This window comes from Dermacentor andersoni, chromosome 11 (assembly GCF_023375885.2).
Source record: "Dermacentor andersoni chromosome 11, qqDerAnde1_hic_scaffold, whole genome shotgun sequence".
NCBI lineage: Eukaryota > Metazoa > Arthropoda > Arachnida > Ixodida > Ixodidae > Dermacentor > Dermacentor andersoni.
Window position 1 is genome coordinate 65,940,712 of NC_092824.1, and position 26,564 is coordinate 65,967,275.

The window sequence follows — 26,564 nt, forward strand, 5'->3', positions numbered from 1 at the left end:
GCGGAATGTGAAGAAATAGTTTACAATCTGTGACGTCACGCTGATGCACCAGCCATGGGGCTTCGGTGCGAAATTCAATATTGGAACAGTAACCGTCTGTTTTAAAAGCGAAGCTTTTCTTTGGGAACCGCGCTGTGTTTCGTGACCGTGGGAGCTGTTGCCTGGCTGTTCCCTTGCTGAGTTGGCCAACCGATCACAGTGCAACACCTGAAGTTCATAACTCGAAGGACACACACACTAGGCACACCTTTAGTCAACCAAAATCGTGGAGTCACCATGGCGTTGAGAAAGCATGCTCGTCTCGCACTCCGGAGGCCCGGGTTTGATTCCCATCCAGAACGAAATTTTCCAAATTTTCTTTTCAAAGCCATTGATTTACTTTGCTTACAGGAACCTTCCTGAGAAATTTGACGTCATTCCGAGCAATTTTTTACGCGCTTTTACTCTTTGCGCCTTCGGCCATTCTTGGTACCATCACTCAGTGGTGCCACCGCCACCACTTTATCTTCACATAATGGGGCATATAATGCTTTTGAATTAAAAGCAGTTTCTACAAAAGGAAGTCGTTTTTAATTAAATACAGGCTACCAGTGCAAACAAACTGTAGGAAATTTTTGCATGCTTCTTCTTGTGCCACAATCATGCATTGCAATCAATTAGGGGGGGGAAATTATTAATGTAATTGTGTGTTTTTTATAGTGAACATTGTATTCCATGATCTGCTATCTACTTCTTCCAGGTTTGCAATCCCTGAGAGCTGTGCTGACTAGCTTTTCGGTCAACAACCGCAAGAACATGTTTGTCTATCAGGAGAACTCAGGCTCCGTCTTCTACCTGCGGTAAGAAAAGGACAGTAACTAGTGCCATCTAGTAGCGGCTTGTAGTAATTAACCAGCATGCATGTGTGCACGTGATGCATAGTGAAGCTTATCCCCCAAATTTTCGTGCTCCAAAGTGGGTGTGTGGGCCTTACATGAGGGTGGGCATTACACAAGTAAATACAGGATGTAGTCAGTATGAGGAACAAGTAAATTGCTCTTCACTAATCGAATTTCATGTTAAATTGTTGATGTTTGTTTTTCTACACTGTGTAAGCAGTTTCCATTTGCATTTGTCATTTAACAGTCTTACCTGCTCACATGAGTATTTGCAAACCACAACCTTATTATAGCTTTGCATTTTTATCATCTTTATCATATATCTTTATTCATGCTAGCACAGGCTGTGAATTTTATTTTCGATTTGCTTTTGCCTTGTCACAGGCTTCACGAAATGCCCTGTCATGGACGACATGGCCGTGCTGAAGATGACGTGTCATTTTCAGGTATGCTGACAAGCACTTCTTTAGCGCACTCAACTTGTGGGAATGACTTGGGGAAATGCATAGCCCAGATGGAGCGACTACTAAACTGTATGTTGTAGGAGTTTAGCCTTACCAGCTAAAATGTGCTCACCATTACAACAGTAGTTTCCACCAGCCGCGAGGTGTGCATGTCGTCTGCTTAGGAGCTGCAGGCTGCCAATAAGAAAATCGGACAATTACAGTCGATCCCGGATATATCGAACTCGAGGGGAACTGCGAAATATTTTGATGTATCGATAATTCGAAATATGAAATATGCCTATGTGAAGCTTTATAGCTGAGATCTCCGCATGTGTTGGACAGTTTCCAGAGATTCTGGAAAGTAGTAAATAACCTGTGTGCTTTTCAAAGGCCATGTTGAATGCACAAAAGTTGAGTTATTTCTTGTTCACGAACATTACAAGTCGGTTGTGCTGTGGAATGGTCTTTGACACAGCAGAACCTCGTTCATACGGTTTGGTAAAAAATGGGGGGAAAAAATGTACTAACCAGAAAAACTTACGATCTGAAGTCGCTAAAAAATTCAGCACACTCAACTGTAGTTGACGTTTATGTAATGTGAAGCATTGCATGAAGCGTTGCAGCACAAGATGCTGGCATTTGCCAACCTGGTGGGTCTAAGTGGCTCGAGGCGATTGTTGCTGTTCTTGCAGTTTCGGTGAACTCACGTTTGCGCTCATCAAATTTGGCCTTGTTGAGCAGCTTTTTCGGGCAGAGAATTTTGGCTGGAAGTTCTGACGGGCCCACTCGGCAAGAATTGTTGTTGCATGAGATGCCGACATGCAATAATTCGTGTATGATTCACCGCGTAACACTCCTGCATTGAGGCGTAGCTGACTTTTGCGAACCGGCATTTTGCATCGCGTCATGCTTCCTGAGCTTCCAAGACATTGACGAGGGTTACAAAGGTGGAGTTGGCGCGATTGCTAACAGTGGTGATTTGGTTCAATGGAAAACACAGCACCGAACAGAAAGGAGCTTGATAGTGAACATCAAAGTAGCTAGACTTAGCGTCGCTGCGGTAGTGGCTACGGCTGCCAACGGATCTGTGTGTGAGAGCACCGGTTAGGGGAGGCAAGATAATCAAAATGGCGGCAGTGGTGGATACAGTTAGTGCCGTTTTAGACCTGCGGTCATGGCAAAAAGTCCGGAAAATCGGACGGCGAAGGTTTTTTGCGTCCAAAATTTCAGATGTTCTTATACGTTGACTCTTTTGGGTACGTGGCAGTGCCACGAAGGCGTCCGAATTATTGGACATGTCTGGAAAATTGGGCATCCAGAAAATTGGATGTTGACTGTATAAGAGTTTTGACTTTAGGCAAGTTCAGACACATGTGCACCATAGTTTCTTTATTTCTTTTTTTGCTTGACCAGGACCTGTTGGTGTCATAAAACACTTCGCCCAGATGCACCATGCAGAGATGCACCATGCTTGTGCATGATTTGTGCAAGCATTAAAGAAGAATTTTCACATTCACATAGCAAGTTGCATGTTACAATGAAGACCTTCTCATTTCTTATGACCGTGAAAATCAGATACATATTACGCATGATAGTCTGTTACAGTCAAGTAAATATGGTGCCCTATTCGCACAATCCAGATTAGGTATTCAGTGTACTGGGGATCTTTCGATGCAGTACTACTGTGATATTGGTGCCAAGAGTTACAGAGCACAGAATTTAGGAGAAAGCTGAATTTGTGTGAAGTGTGGGCACACAGCCCATACTGAAACTTTTGAAAGAGTGCCAAACAAGCTTTCCTGTGCCATACATTGCTCAAAATATGGTGACTCACAGATAGCATAAGTGCTGATTAATCTGAGGCTAGTGTGTTCTTTTTGCTTTTGTACATTCCTACGCATCATATTTAACTCATGAAAGCATTAACAGAGCACCAACTGCAGATTAATCAACATTTTAAGAGGGTGCTGGCAGCCATACATTGGGCATTTCGGCATTGTAATGAAAGCCAGCTTGGCACTTTCCTAAAAGGGCTGTGACCTATCTGCATGACCAACACGAGTACTCCACTCACTCACTGGCTGCATATGTAAACTGCACAGATATTCAGCCTGTTTAGGACTCGTGCCTTCTACTGCTTTGAAGGTCAATGCCATAAATGCATGTGCCGTGAACAAGTCCCAAATGGTTGATGCCATATATTTACAGTGCCATCTGTATGTTTGAAAAACATGCCAATTTTTCAACTCTCTGTTGCCCAGCAAGTGCTGTCACCCTGTGTGGATACAAGGAATTTTTTTTTCTCCGAAGTCTCTTGGTTTTCATTCCACAGGTTATTTATGCTGGCATTTCATTGACCACTTGTGCATCCCCGCATGTGAGGGCGCGCAGCGGTTAGTTTCAGTTGTTTCAGTTCAGTTTCAGTTTGGGCTGTTTCTGTTCGTTGTGGTCGTAAAAACTGATGTTTGTCTGCTTTCTAATCTCTCGAAGGTTCGTTGCTGGGTGCTTGCTCGTCTGTTGCTCACAGGGATGTGATTACATTTTTTCACAGGCCGGCACTGGCATATTACAAGCAATGCCGCCACATACAAACAATGCTGCCATGCTTGCGTTTCTTTTCTTAAGACATGGCTCGCAAAAACTGATTGCCCCTCGTTGGCAACGAAATGAAGGATAACTGCAAGTTTATGACTCGTTTGGGTTTTGTGACGGGTGGACAACCATCGAGTTTGCTTGTGTGCGCTCACATACACGAGTTGATTACGCTATGGCCGTGTGCATTGGTCGCTCTGCTGCAAGAGAGCCGAGTGGCGATTCCTCCAATGCACACTATGTCCCATGTGCCGAATCGCAATATATCTATTTCAGTGTGTCTGCATTTTTATTGATATTATAAGTATTTGTGGAAGCCCATCTGAATTTGTGAATAAACAATGCATGTCTACCTACGGAAAATATTTTTTTGTCACTTTATGGTCACTCTAAAAAAATTGCAGTAAATGTATTTTGAAACAGATCAGTCTGAAGATTTTAAATCTGCAACAAAAAAATTCGACCTGGGGGGTCGCATTTGGTGAACAAATTTGACCCTCATAGGTTTAAATAATTGCCGTCATTTCTGAATATGTTACGAGCTTGCACAACAGCACATTTTTGAAAGTAGAAACTCTGTGGTATCCAGCGTGTCATTCTGTTTTTACAGTTGTCCTCAGAACTCGCCCTGTTCACCTGTTCTTTACATTATCATCATCGTGTTCCCGACAGGTTCAAGGAGCTCCTCACTGGTCAGCTTGGTACAGAAGAAAGCAGTCTGCGATCAGGATGAGGAATTTGTAAGTCTCAGTTGTGGATTTATTTTAGCTACAATTTGCCTACAGATGCTGATTCACTTTCTCTGCTTTTCCTAGTTACACTTTGATATATTGAAAGCCAATGAAGAATTCTTTATGTTACTAGTAATCTATAAAAAGAAATGAATTTCCCCAGAATTTAATTTAATTTTTGCCTTTAGAAGAATCAAGGAAAATTTCAACACCAAGGAACCCAGATATGTCCTCAACAACGAAGACTCCTGATGGGGCTCCTTCCACGTCAGCACTGTGGAAAGACTTTGATAAGCTCATTAACCAGCAGCAATCTTAATGCGATAACATAAAGGAGCCCCTATCGCAGAAAATCAGGCATCAGCGGTGGCAGCCCGTATCTGCATCTGGCATTGGACATCGTTTCGGCAAAATGATTTTCAAACCACACATACCCAGGCTGTTCCTGTGACGCAAACACTTCACTGAACTAATTGAATTTCCCAAGCTAAAACACGTGGAAAAATCGTAAACTACGACTTACACACAACCTGCATACATGATAGCTCTCGGATTGTAGTCTGAATATACGGGAAAACATAAATCTGTTACGCGAAAACTCAAATAAACCCCTTTTCCAGCATTTCTACAATGCACAGACTGGAGACGGCGTCCGCCATTTGCACGTGCCGGTGCGTAAATATCTCAGAGTCCACGGAGCGACGCGCCCGCTTCCTTGAAACACTTCCAGATGGCGCTCGCCTCCGCCGCATCGCGGCCCATGCAAGAGGCCACATTTCAACCAGAAGGCCTGCTTCGTGCATAGCGTTCGCCGCAAACGTTTCCTGGTGAACATTGCAGTTACATACGCTGCAGTTGCCGGGAAGCATGAGAAGCAGTCAAGGATCTTTGAATGCTATCGCGTTCCACTCTTAAAGGCGAAGCTTAAGCATCCTCCAAATTTTCTCTTGCTTATTGCAACAGCTCTCACTGCCATAAGGACAGGTTAAAAGATATCTGCATCATTAAATTTTGGGTCGAGAAGAAGATCCGTGGGAGTTGGGGTGTAAGCGTGGTGCCCACTGTTGACGTGACTTACGAAGCGATATCTGCTGATAACTTGTAGTTGAGAATTTCGTTGACCACAAGGCATAATTTTCCTGTACATTATTTGCTGTGCAATTAACTTGCTTATCTTTTTCTTACGTTAGGTTGATGAAAACGGCTACATTTTTGCAAAATCAACAGTACAGTAGAATCTTGTTAACTTGAACTTTGAGGGGACTGGAAATTTATTTGTATAAAATGGACTGCAAACTGAAGAGAGCCCCTTTAAACATAGCGCCCGATCAATAGTCTGGTACAGTGCACAAAACCAAAACCGTGACTGGGCTCGCATTTAAAAAGTGTTATCTGTGTCCTCCATCAGCACACGACATGTACCAGAGGAAGCCTAGGTTCTGTATAATGTCCCAATGCGATAAGGTTGCACGTCACGCACTGTTTGTTGTGGGTGCGAGGGAAAACATGTGAGAGTGAGCCCAGAAGGATGGCGACTTTAGGCACGTACTCTCGCTTGCCCAATGTTGGAGATGATGTGATCAAGTGCTCGCTAGGAAGGGGGTGTAGTGATTGTTCAGTGATGTGATCAAGTGGGCTCTGGGGGCTCCTTCCTGCTCCTTTTAAGCCAGATGGGAAAGGAGGGCACACGCTGCTATACTTGCTCTGGTTTGCTCTTGGCTTTCTGTGCACCTTTCCTCATCATTTTTACGGCATGTCACATTGTGGTCATGTGCCGTAAAAATTATGAGGAAAGATGGGCAGGAAGAAAGAGTTACATGCTTCGAATTCGCTGGAGTTTTTCTGAATTCAAATGCATAGGTCTTTGCCCTGACAAAGGGAGCAGTTTGAATTATCCGTCAATTACGAATTAAGAGGTTTCGAATTATCGAGAGTTCACTGTATTCGTATTTGAAAAATATTTGAAAATAATTCTATTCGACTCGCACTTGGTTTTTCATTATTGGAATTAGCTTCGAAATCGAAAATTTGATATTCACACTCTCCTAATATGAGTGTATGCACTGTGGTATAATGGAGTGTGACTGAGATTATATAATTGCACAGTCCTTGTGATGACATCTCTAGTTCACGCATCACTGTACTACTTAGTGAACCAATTGTGTGTATTGGGTAGTCTGTGAAGCTGTAGGTAAACCCATTCAGGCATAAATTAGTGCACGGCAGAAAAAAAGTGAATCATTTCGATGTGAAGTTAACCTTGGTAAAATGTATGAATAATGACAGAGACACTGTACATATCATTCGGCAGATATTTATTGCATATTTCTTATTAGGATTATGTTATTTTCAGACATTTTCACAAGACCAACGTTTATTTCTATTGCATTGCACTTGGGGCAATTTTTCAGGCTTAATAGAAATGAATATGTACAGGAAGAAACAATCCAAAAAGTAGCTTGAATTTATGAAGAGTGAGAAGTGGTGCACGCACATGTGTAAGTCCCTCAAAGTGATGTTCTTGTGGCATTACAGGAATTGACGCACTTGAGTGGTGCGTACATCTTTGTCAGCATTTGGAAATTAGAGCCTGATCTTTCTAATTATAGCAGTCTTGTCTTGGAAATATTCATTGGTGCACCTCTTGTAGGGCCAGTTAAGTCGTGTGATTCCAAATTAAATTACTTGGATAGAAAAAGGTTAATTGTTCCGCACTTGTAAACTAATGGCGGAACAGATTTGATGTGCTTTTCAGTTACTTTCTGAGCATTGTTCGCATGGCCTTTTACTTTGTTACTGATGACAGGACTTCCGACCCCGGCTGAGCTCAGGTCACTCAGATCGGGACCAGTCTCACGATACGGTCAGTGTGACGTCGCATGCCTCGGGCAGCCGCAGCAAACCACAGCAGTGTGTCGTCATGAATGTGCACGGAATTGTCCAACCAGGTGAGAGAGCAAGGATTGGTTAATTTTCACCATGATCATTTTGAAGAACTTTTTGCAGCTATTGCTATTATTATATCTTCGATCGTTATAAGTGGGTTTGACTCTATATTTCAGGTAAAGTACATGCACCCTGGTGTGAATTCAAAGCATGTAAACCAAGAAAGTGAAGAGATTGTTGGCATACCTTTTCAGCTTCTCTGCAATGCATTGCTTAGACTAATGCCACCTGTATCCATCCTTGAACGTTTCATTTGCCAGGGAAACAAAAGCCACAGGGAAAGTTATTTGAACAGTTGTGGCAACTTGTACTTTGTGGGCACACAAGTAGTACTCTTCTCTTCACAAATTGTGCCGGCATCAGTAACCAGCTTCACAAGATATTTAAGCCTGCAAATGGCAGGGAAGGGTCAGTTGAGGGCAAGTCTAGTTGAAGTTTTCAGGTATTCTTGTGTTTCGCATTGAAGGCCAGAGTGGTGCAGACTGCAAGCACTGGGCTTTACTTAAAGGGCAGAAGTGTTGTTGAGAAAAGTCTTTCAGCTGGCCTCATTGTGTTTCTCATTATTAGTTCAAGTTTGTGGGCCCTCAGGTGTTCTTTGCAACAAAGGACATTCAGAACAAAGTAGTGCAAACATTCAACAAAGGGCATTTATCGCTTTTTGTATTTCTTTTATACAATACCAGCTAACCAATGTACATACAATAGATAGCTTCTCAATTAAATGTGCTGAGGAATAGAAAAAGTTGGACCCACTGCACAAGGATAAAGAGTGAATGTTGGCCCATGCTGGACACTAATTGTTGCCCAAGTTATTCATTGGCGTAGTCTCGCTGACAGAAACGTGTTGGAGTGAACACGTATGCCCAGGCCTGCACTGTGCTCCGAATCTGTACAGGAAGCCCTTCGCAGGACAGTTCCACTAAGGGCACCTGTGAGGGTGCAGTTGGTCCACGTATGCGAATATCTTGCATTGAAAGAGAGGGAACCAAATTCCTCACACTGCTGAGTTATCCACTTCGTATGGTGCCAGTAGCATTGAAACACTTGTGCCATCTCACCCTGTGCCCGCAGCTACAGCACCAACTCTCTCTGCTAAATGTGTGTTGCGGGGATGCCGAATGTCGGGAGTCGCAAGATTTATGTTATGCGATGAAAGTGAATGTCAGGGGACGCAAGATAGGCGAGTGCTCTCACAAGTTTTAGCTTCCATTGGGGAGCAGATGACTCACCCATGTTTATTTCCTGTGCAGGTTTTGCCATCAAAGAGGACCTAGTCTCAGTCATGCAGAATCGTCTGGATGATGCAGTCTTGGAAGTTCTCACAACCACCTTGGCACGAAACCCTGCGTGCAATCTCACCATTGACGATGTCCAGGTATGCAAGGATTACAAGAGTGATTGTAACTCTAGTAAAAATTTGAATATGAAGGTGGGTATAGCAAAAAAATGGGTATATAAAAGAAAAAAAGAATATAAGCTTCCTTAATATATTCAGAGCAATAGGAATAGCCGTGCCATTGAACAAAACAAAAGTAATAAGTACAAGGAGGAATGCATGAGAAATTGTGACTTCGGGACAATGACGAAGTAAACGATTGTACTCACCGAGCTGTCAACTCACAGTTTCAGTAATTGTGACAATCTGTGCAATTACTGACTGCCTTGAATTCTTGTCATGGTGGTCACCATGCTTTCCTATCACGGTGCACTTGTCAAATGTTGGCAGCGTCTGCACATGTGAAGATAGCAGTCCCTCCTTTCCTTTGGTCTGCATCTTACGCACTAACAGTGTCGTGCAGCCTTAGGCAATGCAAACCATCCCTGTGAGGCTATCCACTGCTTGCATACAAGTGCCAATGTTGGGTTGTGTTAACAGAGTCTATCATAAGGCTATCTGAGAAGTGTAGCGCAGGACAGAGGCTATGATGTTTTGTGCTGCACTTGGCTGTCTGGATTGTAGCGAATCACAGCAGACTGCGCGTCATCTTCTGCATTAGCAGACGAAAAGCACCTGACTTCGCACATTGCCTGACTTCGCACCCACTGGCTATATAGTCGCTCTTGCCTGAGCACTAAAAGCTGATGTACTAGTTTCTTTTCATCAACGAATTTAGACAAACTGCACCTAAATGCATCGTGAATGCACAGTGCAAGAAAACAACTTCATTATGCATGTAACACAGTACGGAGTCTGAAGTAGCCTATTCATATATACACTATCCATGAGTAATACAATTCTATCATGTTGGAAGTTAAGGTCACCTTTCTCTGTGACACACGGTCACTTCAGCACTTTACTGCCATCCGTGCAGTATACCACGTCACTGTCGTCGCCATATATGTATACCGACTGCACCGACAGTCGCAGACAAAATGGCACCACATGTTTGCGACATTGCATGTTTGTCGTCTGCTGCCTATACTCATCGAAACTGTGGTGTAGAAAGTGTAGTTTTCATGCTAAACTTCTGCTGTAAAAATAGCTTCAGGTAGGTAGATGGAGCTGCACCTTTCTAGCATAAATAAAAGAGAAAGAAATGATGATTTTTTATACTAGCTATACTCTTGTTTCCAGTACAGTTGCCGACCGTTTATTCGGACCTCATGGGGACTGCGGAAATGTCTGAATAAACAGGTGTCCGAAAAAGCAGATTAAGAAAAAAAAAAAGCAAAATCCTTTATTTCCACGCACTTATTTGAGCTCGGCAGTAGGCTTGAAGAAATTGTGAATGTGCCGTTGTACGCCGTTTCATTTACGCACAATCAGATAAGCCTGAATCTCAGAGAGGGGCGTACGGTCACCATAGGCGGCTGAAAGCACAGTCACTGCTTGTACATGCTCCACATGTGACGGCAGCGTAGCACATGGTGCGTCATCTTCCGACTCGGAGTCGTCATCCGGCGGTGCAGCAGAAACCTGACCAATGATCTCGCCGTTGTTGAGTTCTGCGCATGTCAGTGCAGCATCTGTGAAACTGTTAAATGAGACGGTGTCCAAAATTGCAATGCAACCACTGCGCAGGTCTCGGCAGAACATTTTCGGCGTTAGTAGGGAGCACACTGGCAAGCGACAAATTTTAGGCCTCCTGGCACCCGCTTGCCGGCATTCCCCAGCGCAATCTGCGCGGGCACTGTCGGTGCCGTTAGACACTTGACGCGGTGTTTCCGTATGCCGTGTACAGCACACATAGCAAACACCACCATGCCGTCACGCCGACACCAGTCGCACAAACGAAAAATGTGGCCTACTCGCAGCGTCATGCACGAAGAAAGAAACAAATCAGCTGCTGGATTGTCTTGACATGGCCCACTAAGCTGAGACCGGAACTGCTGTAGCCACTCTATCAAACCAGGCAGAAACGATGATGATGAGTGGGGATTCGCAGTAGTGCCACTTCATGGGGCAGCAAGGAGGCTCCGTTCAAAACAAAAATGGCGTTCAGCAAGTCGAACCATGCACCGGTCAGAGTTGGTACATGGTGCTCTCGATCGAGTTGGCTCAACAAGTGTCCGAAAAATCAGATGACAGGTTGCAAGTGTCCGAACTTTTGGCAGTTGTTATGCATTATGGTCTATGGGGAGTATGGCGGTGCCGCGAAGCAGACCGAATAATCGAGCATGTCCGAAAAATCAGTCGGCAACTGTATAGGCAAAGAGAAAATACCATATTTACTCGGATCTAAGGCAGCCCCGATTCTAAGCCAACCCCATAAAGCCAGAAAAAAAAAAGCTTGCTTTGAATGTAGACTGAACAAAAAAGCGAGGATGGCACTCAAAAATTGAAAACAGAATTTATTGAATGTGAACATGCCAAGCTCATTCTATGTCATCATCGCTGCTGTGGTCCGGTAAATGCCATCCTCATTGCAGCACAAGCAAAGAGCATCTCCCATTGCCACCTCCAACAATGGAAGTTTTTAAATGCGTAAGCATTTCTATACCTACCCAATGAGAAATTTGTCCATCACGTAAGATAATGAATGGCTCATGCCCACGTAACGCAGAGGCAGTAAGTGCTTGGCAAAGTGAAGCGAACAGTGCATACATTCATTGAAATCACCCATACAACACGCAGAATGGCATAGGTTGTAGTAAAGAACAAGCTGAAAACAAGCATCCTAACCAACAATAAGGAATTTTATACCCCCGTCAGCAAATGTAGTAGTAGTTTTGCAACAGCTTTGCTGAATTAACCTTAATTCACCTCAACACCAAAGTTCATGGGTTAGACTCCCACCAAAAGTAGAGGGTTTGAGTGCTTTGAATTAACAATGTATTAACTGTGACTAATTAAATTAACCCTGATTAACACCAATGGTCGTGGGTTCGAGTGCTGTTAGGAACTCTATCTTAATTAAACCTGCCTTATCATTTTCGATGGCGAACATGATAAGCGAACGACCAATCAGGTTTGATAAGGGTTTATACTGGTCAGATCAAGTTCCATAACATTGATAATGACACCAGGCTGCGTGGAGACGAGCAAGTTGCACAGTGCTTGTGCATACTTAGACAACTACCAGAGGAGTTACTGCGTGAATTTTTCTCTTCGATGCCGAAGTCCCGCCCTGCTTGAACGTTTGAAGATGCCTCTGCGGCTAGCACAACTTTTCGTTTGAAAGCGGCACTATAGTGGCATTGCCTGTTTGGTGCCATTACGATAATGCCATGCCACACATCGATATGACACAGGTCAATTGCAGTGCCACTCGTATGTTTCACTTGGCTACTGGCACATTAGTAGGAGCTGCGTTACTGACTTTTCTAAATGGCACTAGCTATGTGCCATATTTATCAATTTCAATTAGAAACTGGCTCATATTTTTTGAAATCCTCCAATCTAAGCTGACATTAGAGTTTCATATATAATTATTTGAAAAAAAAAAAAAAAACTGTTGGCCTAGATTTGAATAAGTACGGTAGCCCTCATGTCAAAACAGAATGTTCCGTCTTGACTTGACAAGCAGAAGCTGCTTTATGATGTCGATGCTGAGACAATGAAATACAAGGGCATAGCCAAAAAAGGGTAATCTGTATTTCAATAAAGAAGGACGTTGCACTCTTTTTATTGAAAATAAACCAACCATGCTTAGAAAATTTTTTATCGGAGTTACAGAAAGGAAAAACAGTGAACTACAGCTATAGCAAAAGTACTGATACTAAAGCGAATATTTTTTCTGGTCCCAACGGCCTCACTATAATGAAGTTTTACAATCAAAGACACCCTGAGAACACTGACCCTGTTTAAATTGTGCACTTACAAGGCATATGCTAAAGTAATTCAAAGTAATTTTTAGTTAATTAGTGACTGTCACATTCACTAATGTCTGCGGCTGCCACTGTTATGTTGCCAAAGAAAGACATTATGGTCTCCACTGCACTGATAGTAAGCAGGTGGTAAGCAGGTTATTCTAAATGTCCCCAAGAAAGGATAGTAATGCAGCGGTGGATGTGTTCTTATGGAACTGATGGTCTGCATATAAGTGAAGTCACAAGGCACATCAGTTATGGCGCTCAGTGCTACAGATGTCTCCCACTTCTCGGGTTGGATGAGTTATGAGTTCCTTCAAGTGCAGTTTGCCAAATTCTTCACGACAGCAAGCAGCAGTCGGTCGAGCATTCTGTTGTGTTCCCTCTGATGCGGTGCAGTTCATCCAGAAGCCCCAGAAGGAGCCGACGACACAGCTGTACTGCACAGTCCAGGCCCAGCTGCTGCCATACCTGCAGGCACTGATGGAATACTTGCGCCAGGACCTGCACACTTTCTTGCCAACACCCAAATACACTGACCCCAAACCAGAGAACCATTTCAAGGTGAGGGCTTAAGAGACACATTCTCTGACTTTTTTTTTTTTTTTTTTTCGGTAAGGAAAGTGCTTGTTTATGAGGAAAGCATTTCCTGTCCCCTTTTGCTGCAACAGCAGTTGAAAGGTCCTAACTGGATTTGGTGTGTCAATCCTTTTTTTTTTTCCATTGTGCCACTGGCCTTGTAATTGTCAAGACATCATTATTGTGTAATTATTGACTCAGGCCACCTCTTCCTCAGCTTTATCCTTGACATAGGGTAGAGAAAATATTGTACAGAAGCCATCAATGATGATTGTCAATGTGAGCAAATAGCGTATCCCATTCCTAGGAAACTTTAAGTAAGTTATCAGGGAAACGGTGCTCTGAGAGTCATCGCTACTAGGTGCCATGTTTTTTTCTTTTCTTTTTTTCGTTAACTGCAAAAGCATGGCTAAACACTGAGCCAAGACATCACATAGACATATCTTATTCTGCTGCTTGCAGTTAGTATAAGCTTCAAAAGCCAGCAAAACCAGTGCTGCACTACGCGATACTGAAACTACCAAAACGTGAGAGTGCAGGCAGTGTGGGATTGAGCAGAAACTAAACCATTTGACTGCCGGTGTTGTGTGCCAAGGGTAACGTCAATGATTTTTTTTCTCAGACTGAAATAGAAGTGGACAAGTAGCATCTTCTTCCGCCTTATAATTCAAGGCAATTATCTTTTTATTATCAGCGGTTGAGTACTAGTGACGCTGTTATAATCGGGTGTTACGACATAATCAGGCTAGTACTGGAATCTCTCGGTAGAATGTCAAATCATGTTTTATATTTACACTTTAATTTCTTGCTTATTAAAGCTCTGTTCCCTATAATAATGACGCCTTAGACGTTCTCCAGTATTAATCTATCACTTTAGCTTAACTTAACATTTGCCTCTAGTGTCCTTTTAACTCTTTAATGATAGCACATATATATATACCCAAGTTCATTTTCTATCTAAATGTGCTAAACACACAGAGGATAAATGTAATAAACAAAAAGAGGAAAATTCTTCTGGGACCTTTTTTCGGTGGGAAACCCCAGGCAGAACGCTGGAATTGGGCTTCACCCCAAGTCACCCATGGCTTCATTTGGAATTTGCACAGACAGCTCTCGTCACATGTGAACCATAGGTGCACATTTCATATGCTGTACATCACTTATATGGCAGCACTGCATCTGGTGATCCTGCATGTCTCCTCTGATTGTGATTTCAAAAGAAAACGAGTCGCACATTGGACTTCTAGCTCATCCGGTGTTCCTCCTGTAAACCAATAAAGAATGCTGCTTGCTTCCTATCATTCAGGATTGGACGAAGACATTTAGCTAGAAACTTCGTACTGACTACCACAATTCAGCAAGAAAAAAAAAACATTTTTTTTCTTGCTCAGGCCGACCTCTCTGCTTTTCTGTGAATGAATTTTTCCCTCTCTCTCTCTTTTTTTTCTTGCCTTACCTCTAGAATTTTCAGTAAAGGCTTAAACCTTAAAAAACCTAACTGCATACTGAAAGCATATTTAGCGCCAGCAAACAAGGACAGAAGGGAGACGACACCACAATGCGCTATAACAACTTCATTTTCAGGAAATACACCTTTATAACCCATGCACAGTGGCACCACCTCATCCAAATCTTAACCATCCAAAAAAGCCGTCTCCTTATCTAACAAGTCGACCGAAGAGGCACTAACACACGTATCACTATTCCGCCAGGTAGCCTGAACCTCAATAATCGTCTCCCTTCCGTCCTTGTTTGCTGGCGCTAAATATGCTTTCAGTTTACCAACACACCCAACAAACGGCAATGCTAACTGCATAGATTGGTCCCTAAAATAATCTTGCTTTTAATATATGGAGTTAAAATGTGTTGCTTTGTTGTTGTTTTTTCCCTCTCATTTTTGGTCTAGTTCTCTGTCTTGAAAAGTCGTCTGAAAAAGCATTGTGTCATTCAACCTAAATTGACAACCATTTTTGATGCGTTATCACCATTACTATAATTATTCAGCATTGCCTGCATCTGTACACAGCAAAATTGAGAAGAGATCAGGGACTGAGAAAACCTGTAAAAAATGTTGTTCCCCATGTGTTCTGAAGTAAGCGTTGCAGATACTTTTAATGGCACGCTTCGTATCGTGCCCAAGAAAATATGCTCATTATGATTGTCGGTCCATTTGTCTCATCGCCCCTGTTAACAATGGGGACAGAGTTTTCTCTGTCACCCATTGACCTCCTAAATGTGTCATATGCGCCCCTCTCCCCTGTTGCTTTTCAGTGCTGCGGAGGGATCCCCAGTGCCTTTGTTACAAAGAACCAGTGATAGAGCTGTCTCCAAAATACTGGAATTTGCACTGTTAAGACACTGTGTAATTGTGACTTGTTTTGGCCATATTGGGATTTGCAAGACTGTTTAATTTAGGCTTGTGCGAATATAAATTTTTTAGTTCAAAGTGAAGTCGAAATGAATATAGTTATTAGTTTCAAATAGTTGAAAAGTGGATAGTTCAAGCACTGTATTTTCGCATGTATAACCTGCCACCGCGTATAATCCGCAACCCCCAATTTTAACAGCCCGGAAAGAAAAAAATTACCCCCATGTATAATCGACGGAAGTAACCGTATACATGTACAACACTGCTCAGATCTTTGCAAAAGCAGTTTCGTCGGCCAGCAGCTCTATCCCCCCATTCTTCGGCCATGCTGACAAAGCTGAATTCACACACCGGATGTTATCATTGACGAATCAGTCACTGATATGGCGACCGAGACAAAGATCACAACGGTGATTTGGCTCACCGCCATATTGCAAAGCACTTTGCGCAGACTGAGGGAGCGCCACGGGAATGGGTGACATATGAGTTCGCCGGAGCTGCGTGCGCTATTTGCTAACTACTAAACGCAATATGGCGACGTCTAAAGCGGAGGAGAATGGGCGACTGTGAAGGAGAGAAGAAGGGAGCTTAACATGCAGGGGTGAGGAGAAGTTGGGGTTCCCTAGGAGATAACGATACTTCGAATGGCGAAGAACCCTGCCTTGAGGTGTTAAAGTTTTGTGGTGGTTGAGGCCATTGGAGCATTTCACGTTCGCCTGTCATGCATCACGATGATGCTGTGAAGTGTGGGCTTGACTGCATGGCTCTGGCAGTTCATGTTGTATTTCACAAATTCACCTTGATGTTTTCCATCACATGCAAGCTTAACCTGTTTTGCTGTGTAAGTGGACAGACAAACTAGGTAGGCACGCTTGCTGGTCTTGAGCACTGCAGTCTAGCCCACGTGCTTAATCTGAGGCATGATCTGCAACAAAACTCCTGCAATGGTTTGCAGTCCACCGCCGTTTTGCCAAGCATCAGCCACCAAAGTCATATTTTAATGCTGCATCGACGCAAATCTATTCAGAGCATCCTTACGCTCTTGGGAAGCTGTGTGGCTGCTGCAGATAATTTTTGAATAACGTTTGGCTCTCTTTCTGTCCCTTCTTTTTTCAACTTAGCTTTCCTTGCACCAAAACCACATTTAACGCATAACCCAACTAGCCCAACATTGCATTCTGTTGAATAATCGAAAACAAATTCGTCTTTGCCTTGTCTTTGCTGTGACCTATGTGATGCAACTTACTCACCAAAACCAAAGCTGCTGATTATACCTGTTTTAAAATTTACAATATTATAATTTTTTTTTCATTTATTAGTGAAATCGGGGTTTGGGTTTAAGGTGAATTTCGACTTTAGGTGTGGCTTCACTGCAGCGTGAATTGCCCCTCGAAGTGTGGTTTCACAGCATCATGGTCTGCGCTGCCATGAATTTGTCTTTGGGGCAAAGTTCTCTGCCATCAGCATCGCTGAAAAGGTGGGGAACAGAGCTGCTAGTCGAAGATACAGCTTGGACAATGTGTGCATCCACGAATGGAGACTGTTTTTCAGAGATTTGGGCATTGTATGCAGTTATCTCTGTGGCTTATACAGGCAAGTTTTCTTTCTTCTGAGTTTTGTCATTGGGGATGCGGATTATTAGTGGAAAAATGTTATATTCGTCCATTTGAGTGCTTCGAAAATTTCGAATACTGAAATTCAAGCCGAAGTGAATATCAAGTAGCATGATATTCTATCGAATATTCGAAAATATAGAATATTTGCACATGCCTGGTTTTGTGGCTAATGGTGCGTGTGTGCTGAGCTGAGAAGGTACATTATGCAGCTCCTAGCTGACCGTGCAGTGCTACTTGGCATAGAGTTTTTCTTAATGGTGCCACTGTGATTAACATTGTTCATGTTGCTGTAGAACACATTTCTGAATGTGCTTGTGTAGTGCCAATTTTAATAATGTGTGCATGTTTACAGCCATACGTGGAGCACCCTGCGCATGCCTTGTTCCACAAGGATGAGGATGTCTTCCTCTTCAACCGTTTCATGGCCAGGGGCACTCCCAGCAATGGTAGGGTGCCTGTGTACTTTCAGGACCTCTCTATGCTTTGTTGTTGAATGCCAGCTCTAGCACTGTTCGCATGGATAGCTTAACTCATTAAGCACAGAGAATGAGCACATTTTGTCCACGTCTCACCTGACTGCCCCGGTAAAACAAACAAAAACAAGGATGCCATCGGCTAGTCATGTAAGGCATCACTAATACAGGTTTACTCTCTGTTTTAGTAGGACAGCCATTGCTGATTCTTCTGGCTTCTGGCACGCCCATTCTAAATGTGCCAAAATACTATTATTTATTTATTTATTTTTTAAAATTTGTTTACAAGTACTGCCATCTTGCATAGCAGGATTGAGCAAAGATTACACGCAAACATAAAAGCAGAGAATACAGAGTGTTCCCTAGTGTACGTAACAGGAACAAAAAAAGAAAGTAATGAAAAATCACACAGTTTCAAAATTGCTTAAAACTTATCCAGAGGTATGCACGGAACCTTCTAGATGATTCCACTGCTCAATAGTGTTAGGAAAAAAAAAGAAAATTTAAAAGAATCTAAATATGACCTAAGAGGAACAATATTTAGTCTTATCACAATAGATGAAGAAATAGCTAGAAAGAGCACCCAGTTTTTTTCCCCTTTCATGGTTCAACAATGGGCCTGGTACACACAAGTCATCTCCATGCCATCATCAGTGCTCTTTTCGACATGTCATTATTGTGTCGGTATCATTGCACTGCTCTCATCATTGTGTCATTGTCATCTGGCATGACACATGTGCAATTATGAGAGTTGTGCGGATATGATGTGAGAGGGTGTGGGCGTTCTGATGCTAGCGCCACCTGACAGCATGGGTAACTTAGGTGCAAGAGGAACTTGCAAGAGTCAGCACGCATAGCACAACCGCAGGCTCATCAGCACACATTTTGGGCCGGTCCCCCAGAATGTTTCCCATTTGGCTTCGGAATGCATTCCGTAGCCGGGATTGCACTTGCAAGTGACTTAGGCCTCTGTATCTGATGACATGGGTGAACATTCACTAAGTAACCTTGCATTGCCAATTGAACCTTCTCTATTCATCAGAGGAACTATTCTTAGTGTGTATTTGGTTAGCTGGCAGTGTTCTTTAAAAGGATGAATAAAATGCCCTTATTGTATGTTCACACTACTGTGAGTTGTGTCCTTTGTTACCTAGAGCACTTGACACCCCACCTGCTTCAATGATTATTATTGCTTTTGATTAGCTTTTTTCTTTAATTGCAATTTATCACTTAGCTAGTTTCTCCTGGAGACTTAGTATCAAGGCTGTTCTCATGTCTCCTTGCCACCTCTTCTTATTTGTATGGAAGAGGTGGCTAGGCGTCTTGTTTCCTCTTGCCACCAGCATTAACTGTTGTTGCCTCCTTGACAGTGTTGCTCATCAGGAAAAAATAGCTGAATGCTATGCTGATCAAATCTCCATTTTGATTTCAACAAGAAAAATTCAGTGGCAATTTAGCAGTGAATGCGGGAGAAATGCGTGAGCTATCATCACACTTCCTTGAGGTCCTGGATCCATGATTTGAGCTGTGTATACTACATTGAAAAGTGGTGTCCAGGAGCTCACTTGACACACATCCTGCTTCTTCGTGGAGTGAAGTGTAACTGACGGTGGTGCGGAGCTTACCACTATCAGTTGCACTATATGTATTGTACTTGCAGCGAAAAACTTCATTAAATTGCGAATTTCGTTAATTCGCGGTTTTAAAGTTTCAACAGTCAAAATAATTTCACGAATTTCCAGAACATTCCTGGTGGATAGTATCTTGTTAGTAATGACTTATAAACAAATCACGAGTAGGTCTGGCCATTATAGTGGGGTTATGAGCATCCGCGCGCGCAGTGCAGATCGTGCTGAGAGCAGTGCACTAGCATGGCTCCTGGAGCCCGAGATTAGCATGTTGCATCGTGCGGTGCCGTAAATCTTGGACACATGGCTGACCGCGCTTAGTGCCTGCATTGTGGGAGATACGGGGTTCTCCTCCGTACTCTTGGGACAAAGGAACGACAGTACACAGTAGTGCAAACAGTCACAAGGGCATTTATTGCACCTTTCATAGATCAATGCCTGCTAGCCGAGTTCATATCCCCAAAACATGCCGATGGGCGCGCGACAAATCTAGAAGTCAGACTTACCGCGATCGCATTGCGAGCGAATATGTTCGCCCCATGCTGGATCCCAACGCCTGGTCGTTCGCGTGTACAGTCACGCCAACGGTGTCCAAGGCGGCGACGCGAGACGGTCTCGCCGAACCATGGATTGGCGCGCGCGCGCAGTACGTCCGGCGCTGTTCGCCGACCCGCCGGGAAAGAGGCAGCGCCTGTCCCTCGGTGCCCGAGTAACCCCGCCGCGACGGTGGCGCCATCTCTCGCACCGCGCTTGTACCACGCCGCGGGCGCCAGGCCACGCGAGCCGTGCGGGAAAACAGCATATCAGGGGATGCGCTATGCGGGAAAAACATCAGGGGACGCGCGAGAGTCGCGCATCCCCACATCCCCCCAACCTTAAATCACTTCTTATTCCGGCGAAACATGTGACACGGTCTAACATTAACCCGTGCTTCGCGAACAAGGTGGTACATGCAACAGTGGCCGCGCCGGGGAAATGTCCACACGCTGTCCGTAACATGCGAGCCGACTGTCCTTGGGGTACACCGCTGGCGTCCGCCGGTCACAGCAGCAGCTTTGCAGACTCGACGGCATCATTCCAGGCCAGGACTCCGGAGACGACGACGCAGTAGTCGGTACGAGCAAGCGTCGCTCGCGCCGACGCGCCCTGCTGGCAAGAGCCGCCGTAGCTGTCGGTGACCGCTGGCTCCTTTGTCCGCCGCCGAGGGTTGTGAGCTGGATGCAGGAGGCCGCCGAAGTCGCTGCGCCGAACTGGCCACAGCATCACCATCGCCCGGGGTGACTCGATCGTAGTCCGGGGCAGCAGCGGACGATGTGCAGGTGACAGCAAGCCAGGGGTGACTCCAATCACGCTGCGTAAACTCAACACACTCGGCAAACACTACAGTAGTGCAAGGGAGAGGAATTCTGCATGCGCATCGCCCACGTGGTACGATGTTCAACTCGGCTAGCAAAAGATCGGGCAGCTACTCAGATGCTAAGTTCACGTGAACGAAGCTCGCTTTCTTGAGTCGAACGAGTAATTTCAATTCGTGCGAGGCTAACTAGAATGAGGGAAGCAACTTGCAACACCTCAACGCCACGGTCCACCAGGTTGTGTCCCTCCACGTGCGACAGGCAGCTTCGTAAAGCCTTAGGCCTAAAGCGTCGCTACTCTGACAACAACCGGCATCCAAAAACACTCAAAATGAGCGCAAAACAGGCAGCCGCGAGGAGACGTTAGCTCTGTGAGGTGGTCCTACTCCGCTCGGTGCACACAGCATCCGAGTTGACGGCGCCCACCGTCCCAGACGGTGTCGGAGCGCCCGGTGCCAGGCCGCAATACCAGTCAGCCCGTCGTGGCACCCGTGGCCCGCGGCCACCCGGCTCCCAGAGCCGCGACTTCATCCGAGTCAAAGAGATAGAAGAAGCTATTTACATAAGAAATTCGGACCACCCACGAGGCTTCCGTACTCACTCGCTTCAGGCTTGCCACTGCTCCGCGGGCGCTCAGCCTCGCTCTCCCAGGATGCAGACCACGTGGCTCTCGTACCAACGAATGCCATTAAAAAAAAACACTTGCGAAAAGGCTTAGCATGTTGACATGTTCAAACACACTACAGCCACCGTCGCCTCGCTCAAGAACGCACGCCGCCGACGCTAGCGATCAAAATCCACGCTAGGCCTACGCTTCGGTTCAAACAAAGGTCTCGAACGAAGCAAAAATGTTAACTCTATCGTCCGATGCCCCAAGAGCCCCACGTTGGGCGCCAGATGTGGGAGATACAGGGTTCTCCTCCGTACTCTTGGGACAAAGGAACGACAGTACACAGTAGTGCAAACAGTCACAAGGGCATTTATTGCACCTTTCATAGATCAATGCCTGCTAGCCGAGTTCATATCCCCAAAACATGCCGATGGGCGCGCGACAAATCTAGAAGTCAGACTTACCGCGATCGCATTGCGAGCGAATATGTTCGCCCCATGCTGGATCCCAACGCCTGGTCGTTCGCGTGTACAGTCACGCCAACGGTGTCCAAGGCGGCGACGCGAGACGGTCTCGCCGAACCATGGATTGGCGCGCGCGCGCAGTACGTCCGGCGCTGTTCGCCGACCCGCCGGGAAAGAGGCAGCGCCTGTCCCTCGGTGCCCGAGTAACCCCGCCGCGACGGTGGCGCCATCTCTCGCACCGCGCTTGTACCACGCCGCGGGCGCCAGGCCACGCGAGCCGTGCGGGAAAACAGCATATCAGGGGATGCGCTATGCGGGAAAAACATCAGGGGACGCGCGAGAGTCGCGCATCCCCACAGCATCTGTCATCTGATGGCGTGCTCAAATTCAAGACAAACATGTGAGAAGATACAGGTATTTGCCCTGAGAAAAGAAAAAAAGAAATGTTGCAGTTTCGCCAGAAAGGCAGAGCATTGATGGCGACAGCGAAGAGACAACTACACGACGTAAGGTTTGTAGTTTTATGGGTGTCACGTGCACTCAGGCAAAGATTTCACTCAATGACCATGCATACTCGCTGTCGCAACACGACAAACGCTTCGCAATGTGCCTTGAAAACTTGAGGTTACGCGACTGCCAACACTAGAAGCGTGCAGACAAAATGTGCATCAAGGCACCAACCATCTCGATTTTTTTCCTGTGCACTTGCCAAAGATTAACACCAAGATACGGCACATGGCCCCCATATGGACAGCTATGTGAAGCTACAGCTAGGGTAGAGGAAGAGGAGACAAACATGCTATGCTAGGGGAAGAGGGCTGATAGATGCGCATTAAATTGAAACCATATCACGAAATTACTTCATTAAATCGTGAAACAAAAATAGTTTGTTACATTGTGAATTTCATTAAATCGAGGTTCATTATATTGAGGTTTAATTGTATATAGTGTATATATACAGTAGAACGTTGTTGATACATTCCCATTAAGTACGTTTCCCCGGCGCCAACGTTCGTAATCGAGAGCGCAAAAAATGGCCCAATATAGTTACACTCATTTTTTACCTGTTCACATGTCCCTGGAAAACAAGTTTTTTTGGCACCAACGTTCATAACATTGCCAAACTGTGATCCTACGATACATTTTCCTGTCGCTAGATCCCATGTAAACAAGAAAATGCGCGAGACACGCACAATCGAGAACAGTATATAGGGCTGCTCGGCACGGCAGCTTCACTGCAATACTCACCCACATGTGAACGTGCCGGCGCATACTCAATTTCTCATTTCGGTACCAGCAAATCTTCCTTGAGGTCATTGCACGCGACATTCAAGGTTGTCACCGCCAATCCTATTGCAATAATCATCTTCACCTATCTGTTTCACAGTGCATAGTGCCGTCGGAAGCGCAGCACATGCTTTTAATGCGCGATAACCGAAACGTGCTGCCACTCGCTGCTGCACACTGCGATCATATTCGTTTTTCGGTGGCTAGATACTATGTAAACAATAAAGTGCGTGAGGCGCACGCGATGCAGTAACAGTATATAGCGGCCCGTCATGGGAGCTTCACTGCAATACTCTCCCACCCATCTCACATGAGAACGCCAGTGCACACTCATTTTCTAATTTCTGTACCAGCTAATCTACCCCGGAGTCGTCGCATGCCACATCCACAGCTATCTCCGCCAAACCTATTGCGATAAGCATCTTCACCTATCTGTTTTACAGCATGTGTTGCATAATGCCATTGGTAGCATACTGCACACTTTTAGTAGGCGATAATGTAGGTGCAGATAATGTAGGTGCACCGGTGCAATGTGGGCATCACGTTTCGCTTCGGTGGCATCCGGCGTCGCCCACCAGCTCGATTTCGTTTAGGTTTCCGGTTGCCCTCTTAGAACACCACACAGTAGGAAAACAACAAAACGCGTCTTCTCTGGCCACCGGAGCACCACCAGCTCAACACGTGTCGGCATCTCATGCTGCAAAGATCTGTGCGACGCTTTGCATTATGTAGATGTCAACAGTAGTTGAGTCTGTCAAATTTTTTAGCTACTACAGATCGTATGTTTTCTCGGTTAGTACGCTTTTCTCACATTTCTTTTTCCTAAACATATGGGCGAGGTTCTACTGTGTATACACACGCCGTGTGACCAGTTTCCCACACTTCACAAATGTGCACTTTTGTCCACTTAGCTTGGCCAAGCCAAGCTAAGTGGTAGGATATAGCAGTGCTATTATTGCAGTGCTGGACCCATTCACGGTGCAATTCGTTGGGGGCATTTTGTATCTCACAGTGGCTACAGAACTCGGGCCACTAACTTGAAAACGTGTGAGTACAACAGCCCTCATGTGCGCCGCAATGCACTGAACAGCTCTACCTGCTCTACCACTCCATTCGTTACCATGAAGGCAGCGTCGCTCATTAGCATGCACTTCATTTACTTCGTAATACACATAGAATAAAGTGTAAATGCCTAATAATATACGAACTGCAATTTTAAGCAATAATTTACTAACAACCGACTTACTTATAGTAATCTCATATACTACATCCGAAGTACCAATACTTCACTGCCAGGCCGTGCCAGTCACTGGTTTTTAAGGTTTTGAGCAAACAGCGTGCTAAATTCTATCACTATAAATGATGGTCATTTCATTTCTATCAACGTCTCACAACACACTCTGGCCAGTTCTCAATAAAGAAGAAAAGAAGGTCGTACTTCTAGCGTCTGTTGCTCCCACTTGAATTTCTGTTGTACAAACATTTGTGTTTTTCATGCTGGTCACTTTGCACCATTTTCTGTTTTCATGTTCGCATTTGATTTCTCCCACTGCGCAGGGATTGCCTGCATCATACTGTCCGTGGTGGACGCCCAGGGACGGCCAGTGCAGTTCCTGAACAGCCCAGTGCTCAACGCGGGTGCCTTCAGCGGCACCGAACCGCCCACTGAATACCAGGAGGTCTCGTTTCTCTCTCACGAGGAAGTCAGTGATGCCGGAGCCGATGGAACACCTGGTAAGAGATTCCGAGTTTATTAATGCGTGAGCAAGCGCTTGAATGTAAACAAGTTGAGTTGCGTACCGCGGTGAATGGAAATGCAATTTCAGATGACTTTGGGTGACTCCATAGAGATGGCAGCACCTTGTCGAATATGCAAAAAATATTGAACATAGAATCAGTGCCGGATGTATGTCAAAAATCATGCAGGATGGATCAGCAACATGTGTAGCAAGAATCCTCAAATGGTTGAGCTTGCAAAAATTGGGTACACATTAGATTCAGGGGCGTGTTAGAACCATGCAAATGCGGTATATGTTTACGAATATTTAATGCAAATGTAGAAATTTCGCTAAATCATGGCTGCTTCTGATTGTGCAGAAATGTCATGTCCTACCAGTGACCAATCAGTGTGTCATGGCACATCTAAGGTATGCACATTTGACTGGAAACTGGTAGGTCACATCATATACCATGTGACTCACAGGTGCAAGAGTGGCCTTGGTATGGCATGTATGACACTATATTTACATGTGTAACGCCCACACTTTTCGTTTTTCTTTCTTTTTCTTTTATTTTTTTGTAAGATCTTTTACAAGGTGCAGGCCTTGCACAAGGAAGGCTTATGGCTACACACTAAAGTCTCGGACTACGTTTGGACTGCTATGCAGAATAATGCACCCAATTAGAGTCAGCTGTCAATGCTTTTATTGTCCTTGTCGGTGCCTTCCCAACGCTGGTTGTCGTCCATGCCATTTGAGTTGTTTGAGATTCTGTTCACTTCATAGCTATTTACGACATTTTTCAACAGAACCGCATACATATGCAAACCTCTGCAGCTTAAAGGCCGGAGCAGGTACTTCCCCATCGTTACATGAGCGGAACGCACCCTAAACCACGATGCAGCTGAACGATTCCCAGCATCACAGCTGATATTGCTGAAGTGTGCTGGATTTTCCTACGATATCCGGCAAGGTATGAGGTGGCGATGATGGTGCCATCGTCATCTGCAGAACAGTAATCAGTCCCTTCTAGTAGTGGCTTGTGAAAATTTGGTAGCATATGAATATGTACGTGGTGCCTACTGAAACTTTCTTTTCCCAAGTTTTTATTTTTACACTTCATCACTTCAATATGAGCGTGCAGCCCTTAACGAGGGCAGGCCTTACACGAGTAAATACAGTATGGCATGTGATGCACTGATGAGTTGTGATGTACAGGGTCATCCACTGTTCGGGAGACACCTTATTTCCATTCAAATGCTCATAGTAGCTTCAATTTGCCATGAAACATTTTAATAAATCTTTTGCTAATATATATCTACATAAGGCATTGTACTATAAGGCACATGTACAGCATGGTGTGGAAGAAGTGCTTAAATTACACTAGCTTGAGTACTAACAAGCTATTTTCCCTAGGATGGGTGACCCTGTAACTATCGGGACACCAAAGAAGTCAGTTTAGTCTTATAAAGTTTTATTTTATTTTTTGTCATCTTCAAGGTACTAGGTGGACGAGCAGAAGAAAAAATGATGTTCAAAGTTTCATCTATTTAATTTCACATCAACAGCCCCAGCGTTAGTACGATAGTGTAACGCCACAGCTTTCAAGGCTCTTTTTTTTTT

At 44.7% G+C, this 26,564-nt stretch overlaps 1 protein-coding gene across 2 annotated transcripts in view; it reads left to right on the forward strand.

The window, feature by feature from the left end:
• Window positions 1-26,564, forward strand: part of LOC126518382 (KICSTOR complex protein SZT2-like) — a 256,520-nt gene that overhangs the window by 166,885 nt on the left and 63,071 nt on the right. For both annotated transcript variants that reach the window (XM_050168245.3, XM_055064554.2), the window contains 8 exons: window positions 740-839; window positions 1,263-1,324; window positions 4,589-4,656; window positions 7,454-7,595; window positions 8,844-8,968; window positions 13,243-13,407; window positions 17,759-17,852; window positions 24,781-24,957. In XM_050168245.3, the coding sequence (XP_050024202.2) occupies window positions 740-839; window positions 1,263-1,324; window positions 4,589-4,656; window positions 7,454-7,595; window positions 8,844-8,968; window positions 13,243-13,407; window positions 17,759-17,852; window positions 24,781-24,957 (933 nt within the window). The remainder of the gene's footprint in view (window positions 1-739; window positions 840-1,262; window positions 1,325-4,588; window positions 4,657-7,453; window positions 7,596-8,843; window positions 8,969-13,242; window positions 13,408-17,758; window positions 17,853-24,780; window positions 24,958-26,564) is intronic.